Source organism: Littorina saxatilis, linkage group LG5, assembly GCF_037325665.1.
Source record: "Littorina saxatilis isolate snail1 linkage group LG5, US_GU_Lsax_2.0, whole genome shotgun sequence".
Classification (NCBI taxonomy): Eukaryota; Metazoa; Mollusca; class Gastropoda; order Littorinimorpha; family Littorinidae; genus Littorina; species Littorina saxatilis.
Genome location: NC_090249.1, coordinates 60345496 through 60358339, shown reverse-complemented (window position 1 = coordinate 60358339; position 12844 = coordinate 60345496). Strand labels below are relative to the sequence as shown.

The following is a 12844-nucleotide window of genomic DNA, read 5'->3' as shown; positions in this document are numbered from 1 at the left end:
CCAAGCTGAAATGCAATACCGAACCCCGGGCTTCGTCGAAGATTACTTGACCAAAATTTGAACCAATTTGGTTGAAAAATGAGGGCGTGACAGTGCCGCCTCAACTTTCACGAAAAGCCGGATATGACGTCATCAAAGACATTTATCAAAAAAATGAAAAAAACGTTCGGGGATTTCATACCCAGGAACTCTCATGTCAAATTTCATAAAGATCGGTCCAGTAGTTTAGTCAAAACTTGACTAAATATAAAAAGTAAATGCGCTCTGACAGTTTCCGCTGCGACGATAGCGAATACTGGCTCCTGCAACGTACCCTTACCAGATCCAGATGGTTATGGGTAATAACTCTGTCAGGGTTTTCGTGGGTTGGGCAAGAGTTGCATCCCTTGCATCTAAGCTTAAATCCAATGAAACCAGTGACAATGGAGTCTTTACTTTATTCTTTATTTTGTGTTTTACGTCGTTTTCAACCACGAAGGCTATATCGCGACAGGGGAAGGGGGAAGATGGGATAGAGCCACTTGTCAATTGTTTCTTGTTCACAAAAGCACTAATAAAACATTTGCTCCAGGGGCTTGCAACGTAGTACAATATAAACACTTAACAAGGGTAAAAGGAGAAACAGAATCCGTTAGTCGCCTCTTACGACATGCTGGGGAGCACCGGGTAAATTCTTTCTCGTCCCAACCAATATGGGACTCCCCCTAACCCGCAGGGGGTGACAATGAATATTAAGCTACATGTGCATATTACCAACAAGAAGGCAGACTCTGCCATTGACATTCATATTCCATTTTCTGAACTTAATTTCATTGTTTACTATTACACTCTGGCAATGGCATCTTGTTAACACACACACAAACAGTGTCACAAATACCCCCACACAGATGATTTTGTTTATTATTCCATTGATATTGTGACAAACTGACAGCACAGTCCTTTCCATAAATGGCATGAAAGGTATCGACTTCATTGTTGTTCAAATATGTGCACCGCTTGTCCGATTACTGTTTGATAGAAGAAGAAAAAACAAAACATAAATCTTGTATAAAATACAAACCACCGGTTAAATGAAGGGTTAATCCTCCCAAACAAACTTTCAAACCAGTATTTGTGATAAAAAGAGTACAGCATATTCATGAATTGTTAATTACCTCTTTTTTTTCTGGCTTTGTAACAAGATATCTCACTAAAACTCAAAAAGTAACAATTTTTCATCCCAATTCTTGTTCATGGCAAAATGATTTCCAGTACATGTATTACCCACTTAATATTATAACCACTAATTAATTCTTAAACAAGAAGAGCAAACGCTCGATCGAGTCACTTTCGCAGTTCTGAATATTATATGAGGCATCAGATGGACAGGAAGAAATTGCTATTCACAACACAATGCATACCTGAAGAATTCAACATACCTGTGACCTTGAAAATGATCAAAGGTCACCAAAGCAGACGTCAAAGTGTAGAGGTCACTGGGAGTCACGTTCACATAAAATTTGAGCCCGGTCACTTTTATAGTTTCCGAGAAAAGCCCAACGTTAAGTTGTGTGTTGCCGAACAGAAAAGGCTAGTTATCTCCCTTGTTTTTCTGATAACGTTCGTAAAAGGCTACAGATGTAAATACTTTGATGTAAAGAATAATCCTACAAAGTTTCAATCACATCCGATGAACTTTGTCAAAGATATAAAATGTCTAATTTTTCCTTTGACGCTGACCTGTGACCTTGAAAAAGGTCAAAGGTCAACGAAACCATCGTTAAAGTGTAGAGGTCATTGGAGGTCACGACTAAACAAAATATGAGCCCGATCGCTTTGATAGTTTCCGAGAAAAGTCCAACGTTAAGGTGGTGTCTACGGCCGGCCGGCCGGACGGCCGGACGGCCGGCCGGCCGGCCGGACAGACTAACACTGACCGATTACATAGAGTCACTTTTTCTCAAGTGACTCAAAAACCTAATTTTATCCCGATAAGAATTTTCAAATCATGTGATGGAATTATTACAAAAGTACAATGACAGCTCCTGTGATACTTAATGCATGTATTGAATTTTTGTTCACATTTTGACATGAAAGGTACACTTTTCACACTGATGATCTAAGAATAGATAAAATAAAATAATTTAAAGAACACATGCACACACACACACTTCTTCTTCTTCCGCGTTCGTGGGCTGAAACTCCCACGTACACTCGTGTTTTTTGCACGAGTGGAATTTTACGTGTACGACCGTTTTTTACCCCGCCATTTAGGCAGCCATACGCCGTTTTCGGAGGAAGCATGCTGGGTATTTTCGTGTTTCTATAACCCACCGAACTCTGACATGGATTACAGGATCTTTTTCAAGCGCACTTGGTCTTGTGCTTGCGTGTACACACGGGGGTGTTCGGACACCGAGAAAAGTCTGCACACAAAGTTGACTGAGAAATTAATCTCTCGCCGAACGTGGGGACGAACTCACGCTGACAGCGGCCAACTGGATACAAATTCAGCGCGCTACCGACTGAGCTACATCCCCGCCCCTACACACACACACACAAACCAATGGCAGAAGAATCTCAAGCACTTGTGCCCCTACCATTGGCATACACTTGCAACTTTCACTCTCAACACATTTTTCTCATGCACCATACGAAAGTCATACTGATCAAAGTATTTTTCAATGAAAAACAAGTCACATTGAAATTTCAATTACATGTGCACCTACTGTCAATGTACTTCAGTCTGTAACTTTCACTCTGACAACAGGTTTCTGTCTCGCACAACATGAGGAATTTGTACAATGATGGCAGGCTCCTCCGATGGGAGGACACCTCCCAGTTAAGGACACTTCATGCTGCCCCTTTCTCCACACATTTTACCAAAGTATCCAGTGTGTGTGTTAATAGAAATAAATAGAAACAGGAGATGGAATGGATTGAAGGAGTGGGGAGAAATCTCAGAGCTTGGATCCGCTGGGTGGCTGGAGGTCCTTGAGTTTCATGGCCAGTCCCATATTGCCAGCAATCTTCAGCTTCCCTTGGAAAAAGGCCTGAAAAATATGTGGCGTGATGTTATGTTGTGCTAGAAGAAGACACTGCAGTGACATCCACCCCCCACCCCCACCCCCCCTTTTGCAAAGCCCCCTCCCCTCCCACCCCCATTCAAATCTCCCCTCTTGTGAGACACACAGTCAAAGCTTCGTCAGATTTTCTGTTCATAACATCTTTGGATTTACCACCATTTTACAACTTGCTCTCTGTTGAAACCTGGTTTTCCTCTTATCTTTGGCAGGTGTAAGAGAGAGAAGGGGGGGGGGGGTGGGGGTCCACTGCATCATTCTACGATAGTCTGCTACCCCTTCCTCCCCTAGATATGAACTATTGATTACACATTTTTAAGACTGCAACTTGAATGGTGCCCACACATATTTTCCTTGCAGTGGTAGTAACAGTAGTCCCTCAACATTATTTCTCCAGCTCTTAGATACAAACTGAGGCATGACAGGGACGGACATGGGTCAACTTAGATACAAACTGAGGCATGACAGGGACGGACATGGGTCAACTTAGATACAAACTGAGGCATGACAGGGACGGACATGGGTCAACTTAGATACAAACTGAGGCATGACAGGGACGGACATGGGTCAACTTAGAGAGGCATGACAGGGACGGACATGGGTCAACTTAGATACGAACTGAGGCATGACAGGGACGGACATGGGTCAACTTAGATACAAACTGAGGCATGAGAGGGACGGACATGGGTCAACTTAGATACAAACTGAGGCATGACAGGGACGGACATGGGTCATTTTTATGTGCCGATTCACACAAGGTATCCATGTGCCACCCCCATGTCACCACTGTGGCACGTAAAAGACCTCGGTCATTGTGCCATAAGTGCAGGTGGCTGATTACACCGTAACACGCACACACCTGGGTAGCGCGACTCTGCTGCTGCTAGCTTTCCACTGGGAGGAAGCAACACGAATATCCCAGCATTGGGATAATGGAGTAAAGTAAAGTAAAGTAAAGTAAAGTAAAGTAAAGTAAATGAAACTCACAGTCTGAGGGTTGAGTTTCCCCGTCATCAGGTTGAGCAAGTCTCCGTCACTCATGGTAATGGTGGTATCTGCCTTGTCTGCAACAACACAAAACATTCCTCACACCTTCTTCATACACTGGAAGGTCCATGGTAATGGTGGTATCGGCCTTGTCTGCAACAACACAAAACATTCCTCACACCTTCTTCATACACTGGAAGGTCCATGGTAATGGTGGTATCGGCCTTGTCTGCAACAACACAAAACATTCCTCACACCTTCTTCATACACTGGAAGGTCCATGGTAATGGTGGTATCGGCCTTGTCTGCAACAACACAAAACATTCCTCACACCTTCTTCATACACTGGAAGGTCCATGGTAATGGTGGTATCTGCCTTGTCTGCAACAACACAAAACATTCCTCACACCTTCTTCATACACTGGAAGGTCCATGGTAATGGTGGTATCGGCCTTGTCTGCAACAGCACAAAACATTCCTCACACCTTCTTCATACACTGGAAGGTCCATGGTAATGGTGGTATCTGCCTTGTCTGCAACAGCACAAAACATTCCTCACACCTTCTTCATACACTGGAAGGTCCATGGTAATGGTGGTATCTGGCTTGTCTGCAACAACACAAAACATTCCTCACACCTTCTTCATACACTGGAAGGTCATGGTAAGACCTCCACAAATCAGGTCTTAACAAGGAGGGCGTCTTATAATGGAGATCATTGTACAGATATTATCAATTCTTTATTTGGTGTTTAACGCCGTTTTCAACCATGAAGGTTATATCACGACAGGGAAAGGGGGGAGATGGGATAGAGCCACTTGTCAATTGTTTCTTGTTCACAAAAACACTAATCAAAAATTTGCTCCAGGGGCTTGCAACAAAGTACAATGTATTACCTTACTGGGAGAATGCAAGTTTCCATTACAAAGGACTTAACATTATTTTCTTACATACTGCTTGACTAAAATCTTTACAAAAATTGACTATATTCTATACAAGAAACACTTAACAAGGGTAAAAAGAGAAACAGAATCCGTTAGTCGCCTCTTACGACATGTTGGGGAGCATCGGGTAAATTCTTCCCCCTAACCCGCTGGGGAGGATATTATGAATGGAACATGTGCACATTGAAAAATTTCTAAAGTAAATTTTGATTTAATTAATATACTTACCCGAATCACATTAGCATTGAGTCACATGAGATGCTTAGCACTGAAAAACGCTTACCTATCTAAGGGAAGCAACCCCATCACCAAAACGAAAGCGAAAGTAGCTTAGGTAATGAGCAGTCACACTGGGAGTTACCTCCCATATTGGTGTGCACACGTCACTTCCCATAACTCCACGTGTCTACCTACCCTCATACGACTTTTACACAAACATCAAAACCATACGCGGGGCAGGCGGGAGGGAATCCAATATGTGATTCGGGTAAGTATATTAATTAAATCAAAATGTACTTTAGAAATTTTTCATTAAATTTCATATTCTTACTCCGAATCACATTAGCAGATAATCATCAAGAAGGCGGTGGGAAAGAAAAATCTAACTCACTCTAAAAACCTTGCCAGGAAGTAGCCCCATGCCAACAAGGCAGGGAGGGCTCGGTGGAAAGAAAATTCTAACTCACACTAATCCTTAGCCAGGAACTGGCACGCTGCCAACAAATCAGGAAGGGATCGGAGAAACAAACCTGATTGACAGCCAAGGAGTCTCTAATCAAAACTAGCCAAAGGAAAACCTCAGAGGGCTAGTAAGCTGTGCCCAAACCTTCGATCAATCCCACGGACAAAAAAGGGAAAAGGCACACAGAGAGACCAAAGCTCTGGATTAAATGAACCCGAGCTAAGTAGAGGGGGAAAGACAATCTGCCACCCCCCCCCCCCCCCCCTTTCTTCTTCTAGGAAGGAAAGTTCAACCCAACAAGAAGCGTGGACAAAGAGAGGCAGCTCAAAAAGAAGGGCGACCAATCACCACGTAAAGGAAAGAGAGAGACGTCCGAGTACCAGGTACCCGAGTCCAACTCGATGACGAAAACTCACAAAGAGCGTCAGCGTACATAAGTTCCAAGAACAAAAGAGTACGCAATTCAGTCTGCTTGTAGGAAAATCGAAAGAGAATCCAAACCCCAGACTGAAAGCGAGACTGATAAGCATCAAAAAACCGTGGCGCCAAGCAGTCGAGGAAATTCCCGAGAAAAAATTCTCCGGAAAAGCTGGAAGATACGTTCGTAGCCAAATCGAGAGAAAGCTGAAACTTGGACGAACCAACCAGAAAATGTCTGTCCGTCTTTGAGAGACGGAAGGCCAGGCAAAAGGCAAAACCCTTTAGCCATTGTTGCCTGTGGTAGAAAGGTGACCGTAAAAGGAAACCCAACCCAACGGCAGTCGCTCTAACTCTCCTCATTTTAGAATGAGGATGAAGAAAGCGTCGGGTCCACAGACATAGGCACCCGAAAAAGCGAAGTCAAGCAGCTAAACGCTGCCGAACAACGCACAGACTAAGGCTAAGAGCCACAGAGCCCGTAACCCAGACGCCATTCCAAAATACCCGCTGAACACCGGCAAAGGAATGACTCAAAGGTTTCGGAACATTAGTTAGCCCTCTGCCGAGAGGAGAGGACTAATCAAAAAACTGAGAGAGAAGGTCAGCCACAAAGGATGATCCTTCGAACTGATATTGCCGAAGACAATGCCCCCATAGAAAATCTGTATGTCACCTCCGAGGACGACTTAAGTGAAACTTAAGTTTGGACGAAACATCAGAACCAGTCCTTGCTAGAGAAAGGCAGAGCCTGACCCAGCGAAAGACCAACACCGGCCGCATAAGTCAGTCATTGTTCCTAAAGCGCCGACGTAACCATGACGTCAGTAAGAGAACAACTCTCCGGCTAACCGGAAGTGTGACCGGAACAGCAAACTGTGGCTGAAACGACTGTCACCCTGACCGCCAGAAGCCAGAATACCCGAAGGTCAGCCCGAAGTCCACCGGAAGAGATCCCAGAGGATGCTCAAGCCGGTGGACCTAACTCGCTGTGTGAACCTCACTAAAGAGCGAAATCAAATCCCGTCGACACCCAAACGCGTGAGCGAGGTGAAGAGAGGATAAAAGCACCTGATCTTCGTTCACCCTAGGAAAGGTTGAACAAAGAATGAAGACGACATCATCGTATTGATCTACACCAAGTGTAAACAAATCAATATAATCCGTCCTAGACCGAAAAATATGATGAAAGTCTCCTAAAGATGCCAGATCTAACACGGACGTCCCATCTCCTCCTAAGAGAGAAGGATGCGTCTTGAAACAGCCACAACCGAGTCTCTCATAACTGAAAACCAGTAGAGGGAGCCAAATCCGGGTCCCCAGACAAGGCGACCGCGGAGAAGCAGAGGACGAGTGTCAGACGAAGCCCAAGTAGCCAAAACAAGCTAAGGCTAAAACTGTTCCGTAACTTGTCTTGAGGGACAGGAAAAAGGAACAGAAACGGCAGGAGTACCACTTCAGGTATGGGATGAAATAGCCCAAGAACCTGTAAAAAATGGTATGCCACAGAAGAGGAATCTCCAAACCGAAGTAGGAACAACTCCCTCTTCCCAACCAAACGGAAGTTGTCATCGCCGTACAGGCACCCAAAGAGTGTGCCAAAACAGCTGACGTCCTTCCGGAAAACAAGTCTGTTCGCTAGCCTCAGACCCACAGTCGGGGTGGACAAGCAGGCGACAAAGACCAAGGTCACAGACCAGTGGCATAAAAAACGATGCACGAGTAACCCGGAAACCGGAAACTCGCGTACCAGAGTATCACTTTGACTTATACTCTGACTGGCGTGAGAGTAAAGAAAGCCAAGTGAAGAAAGCCCGAAGGCCTATACCACGGAGGGCCCAGAGGCGGAAGGAAACACGCAATAACCGGAGACCGGAGCCCGTGTCTCTGGAAATCACCTGCTCATCCCTTGACTCAGAGGAAAAGGGTAAGAGGAGAGGCCATCCAACCACCGTGTCTGGAAAAGCGGAAGTCACAACACCCTCGGGGTGAAGCAAAAACTGCCCCGGCTGAAGCACAGAGTGCGACAATGCCGACCGCTGTTGCTCTCTCTCTGGCTGTAAGAAGCCAGAAAAAGAGACAGCGTATCCAGCCAAAGCCAGAAAAGCAGCCCCTGAAACCACAGAATGCGGAAACGAGGACTGAATAGACTGAGGCCGAAGCCATAAAAGACCGGAGGCCAGTCGGCGGTACCGTACAGCACTTCCCTGTCGCCTTAGCGTACGCGTGCTGTAGGACCCCCTAATCCAGTGAGGACCGGAAAAAACGCAGCCGTCGCAACCGCAAAAGCGGAAATGAAGGCTGCATAGACTGAGGCCAGAAGCCATCAAGCCCGGAGGCCAGTCTGCAGTCCATCCCATCACCGGTGCAGAGAGAACGCATGAGGGAGGACCTATACTTCCGACCAAAACCGGAAATGCAGCGGCCGTAAACGGCAGCCACATCCAGTCCATCCCGTCACCGTTGTCCGAGCGAACGCATGAGAGAGGACCTATGCTTCCGATAAAACCGGAAACGCAGTGGCCGTAAACGGCTGTCGCTACTGTTCTGTATAGACCGTGACCACGGTGGGTAAGAACGAAGTATCAGAACAGCGGTTATGCTTCCGGTGGAGAACCGGAAACGCAGTAGCCGTAAACGGCTGCCGCTACCATTCTGTATAGTCCGTGACCACGGAGGGTGACGGAAGTATCAGAACAGCGGTTATGCTTCCGGTTGAAAACCGAAAACGCAGTAGCCGTAAACGGCTGCCGCTACCGTTCTGTTTAGTCCGTGACCACGGTGGGTGACGGAAGTATCAGAACGGGGGTTATGCTTCCGGTTGAAAACCGGAAACGCAGTAGCCGTAAACGGCTGCCGCTACCGTTCTGTATAGTACGTGACCATCGTGGGTGACGGAAGTATCAGAACGGGGGTTATGCTTCCGGTTGAAAACCGGAAACGCAGTAGCCGTAAACGGCTGCCGCTACCGTTCTGTATAGTCCGTGACCATCGTGGGTGGCGGAAGTATCAGAACGGGAGTTATGCTTCCGGTTGAAAACCGGAAACGCAGTAGCCGTAAACGGCTGCCGCTACTGTTATGCCGCAGTCCGTGCCCTCTGGGGAAATGTCGGTATTGGCAACAACAGGAGAATGCAAGGAGTGACCCTGCCCCAAAGAACTGTCTCCCCTAAGGGAGTGTCCAGACGTCTCACGAGGACTGTAGGACCAGTTCAACTTACCGGTAATGCCACCACAGAAGCGGCCACCGACAAGGCAGGAACCTGCTTCCCGGAAACGGAAGCATCCAACAAGGAAGCCAGGAACCGGACAACCACCACGGAAGGGAGCAAGACACTGCCGACCGCCGTGGAACGCTGCATCTCCTCTCTCCTCAATGCCGAACTCTGGGACAAAGATAACACGAGAGAGGACACCAAAAAAAAACCAACAAGAAGGGAGCACAGAAACAACGGACGTGAACGACTGCGCAAAGCACAAGTGCTAGAAGCAGAAACATGCACAGACAAAGAAGGGATTGCAGCCTAAACCACAACCCCAAGCTAAAAAAGGCGACGGCGGACAAAAGCTAAACTAGCCTTAAACGTCAGCCTAGCCAAAAAGCTAAAACCAAACATAGCTACTGATAACCGAAACGACGGACGAACTATCAGACGCTAAGAAAATACGAAAAACTTCGCACAAATTACTGTAAGCACGTAAGTCCAATGGACAGAAAACTTCAGTAATTAAAAAAGTTCAAAGAACAACAACTAACCAAGCTTGTAAACTACCCGAGTAAACAAGCAAAGGCGACCTACCAAAAACATTAAAGTCAGCAAAGCTAACAAGATGCAAATGGCGAAAAAACATACGGCTAAAATTACTGAAACACGCAAGCCGCAACGGCCTGCCAAGTCAGTAAACAAAATAATTCTCTAGAGAAACACCCAAAATAACCATGCTTGCCGAACCCAAAGGAGGCCCGCACGGCTAAATACCATTATAATGGAAGTTAGCAAGCTAACTGAACACACTAACAATGGCGACAAAGCAACAAGTCACTGACAAACAAGTCCGAACACGGACGAAAGTTCAGCAACAAAAGCGAGAAAGAGAACACAAAAACAGGAACGAGCTCACCAGCAGTAGTGACGAGCAGACAGACAGGTAACATGGCCGGCAGGTGTCACAACAACACAAGAGCAGACCATAGGAGCGAAAAATTTCAGTGACCTTTCCCTCAGAGGTGAAAAGATCGTATGAGGGTAGGTAGACACGTGGAGTTATGGGAAGTGACGTGTGCACACCAATATGGGAGGTAACTCCCAGTGTGACTGCTCATTACCTAAGCTACTTTCGCTTTCGTTTTGGTGATGGGGTTGCTTCCCTTAGATAGGTAAGCGTTTTTCAGTGCTAAGCATCTCATGTGACTCAATGCTAATGTGATTCGGAGTAAGAATATGAAATTTAATCAGGTCTTAACAAGGAGGGCGTCTTATAATGGAGATCATTGTACAGATATTATCAATTCTTTATTTGGTGTTTAACGTCGTTTTCAACCACGAAGGTTATATCACGACGGGGAAAGGGGGGAGATGGGATAGAGCCACTTGTCAATTGTTTCTTGTTCACAAAAGCACTAATCAAAAATTTGCTCCAGGGGCTTGCAACATAGTACAATGTATTACCTTACTGGGAGAATGCAAGTTTCCAGTACAAAGGACTTAACATTTCTTACATACTGCTTGACTAAAATCTTTACAAAAATTGACTATATTCTATACAAGAAACACTTAACAAGGGTAAAAAGAGAAACAGAATCCGTTAGTCGCCTCTTACGACATGCTGGGGAGCATCGGGTAAATTCTTCCCCCTAACCCGCGGGGGAGGATATTACGAATGGAACATGTGCACATTCAAGGTTTTAAAAAAGGGGGAGTCTTAAATGGGGGGGGGGGGGGGGGGTCTTACAATGGGGGGGGGGGGTCGTACAATGGGGGGGGGTCTTACAATGGGGGTTCCACTGTAGTTTCTACGCAGTCTTCAAAACCCTGCCTCTGTGTCAATAACAAATATTGCCCGCCTGACTGCACTTTGTGATGGAGAAATGCAGGTGTAGCTATCCATCGTTTGCCAAATGGCTGAGTAACACCTTTAATTTACCCTCAAATGCTGTAACACAAATGAGGCATTCAGAAATGCATTCTATTCTGTTTACTGTCATTTTTGTACACAAACCAATAGGACTCCTGGCTTCCATGAAATTACAAAACATCCCCACACCCAAATATTGCACATAATATTGTCATTGTTCTATTTTGCTGAATCCCAGAAGATGTTAGTATGTGTTTAAATTGTGTATTGTAATTCCCATTTTGATATTGTGAAGTGCGGAGAGCACAGAATTTTTTTGTGGTTTGCGCTAAATCAGGCATGCTACAGGCCAAAAATGGTTTTACCTGAAAGAAGCGTGCAGTGGTAAAGCCACAAGCCCGAGCCTGTGAAGAAGGCGAGCCAAATAGGGGGGTCCGGTTAAAATCTGTGCAATCTGGTGCATTTTGGGCATCATTTTCAGGGCTGTAATAGTGTTGTGATCTTGTTAAAAATCCCATTTTAGCCTTCCCCCACCACCATTCAACACACCTCCAAACTGGTGAAAACAACACTACTGTCCAGTCCTTTTTTCAGCTTTTGCCGGATTCGTTCTTCTTCGTGTCAGCCTTCTTTTTTTCCGGCGGGAAGGTGTTTTCAAGCCACTCCATTTGTTCTTCACGCCGGAATCACAGACCTGTCAACCTGTACGGTTTTCCCGTATTTTGTACGGGATTTACTCAAATTTTGGTGTGTACGGCGTACAAGGCCTATCTGTACGGGTAAACCAAATTGTACGGAAATTGTACGGGAAAATTCACAACCCGAACAAAGATTCGATCATCAGATTCGTTTCTGTTTAGCAAACGACAACAACTAACAGAAAAAGACTGTAGCTGAGCTTGTGCGCATGCGCAGAAGGTATCATAGAGGGCGCTGTGGCCCAATCCGCTACTTCCGAGTCGCGAGATTTGGTCTTTGTTTTCACAACTTATTTCAGAGACAGACAACGATTCGCGTCACTTTTCGTGCTACAACTGAAGATGGAGAGGCCAGCGAAGAAAAGAAAGAAAGCCGGAAATGGTCAGCACATGTCGGAGTGGGAGAAAACGTACTTTGGTGTTGTGCGATCATCGGACAAGGGAAAGGAGTACAGTTTGTGCGTGCCATGTGGCTCGCACATCAAAGTGAAAGTTGCTGCTTCTGGTCACTGCGACTTGAAGCAGCATTTTGAAATGGCGGTACACAAACAATCATTGATTCGTTCGAAACAGTTCAAGCCTGTGAACCAACATTTCCAGAAACGAGACAGCCGCCTTCCAACGGAAGATGTGACGCAAGCCAATGCCATGAAACCATTACCACAGTCAATCTGCTTGCCACGGCAAAGTCAGCTACTGCTACCTACAACAAGTGTCATGGTTGAAGTGATCTAGTGAGACTGGACTGTGATTTTTCCTGGTGAACAGTAGTACAAAGTAGTTGTGTGTGTGTGTGACTGTGTTATACATTTAAGCTTAAAGTGATCTGGAGAGACTGGACTGTGATTCTTCCTGGTCACTGGACAGTAGTAGTTGTGTGGGTGCGTTTTACAGAGTTGTATGTATTTATTAATGCTAAATCAGATGTGTTTTATGAATACGAAATAAATGTTGAGTATTTACCAGCTGGTCTTTCTTC

At 45.6% G+C, this 12844-nt stretch overlaps 1 protein-coding gene across 1 annotated transcript in view; it reads right to left on the bottom strand.

Moving 5' to 3' along the window:
- Positions 1–882: 882 nt before the first annotated feature.
- Positions 883–12844, bottom strand: part of LOC138967612 (sterol carrier protein 2-like) — a gene marked incomplete at its 5' end in the record, with an annotated part of 34501 nt that continues 22539 nt past the window's right edge. Inside the window, 2 exon segments of the mRNA XM_070340216.1 lie at positions 883–3032; positions 4050–4126. Coding sequence (XP_070196317.1) covers positions 2940–3032; positions 4050–4126 — 170 coding nt within the window.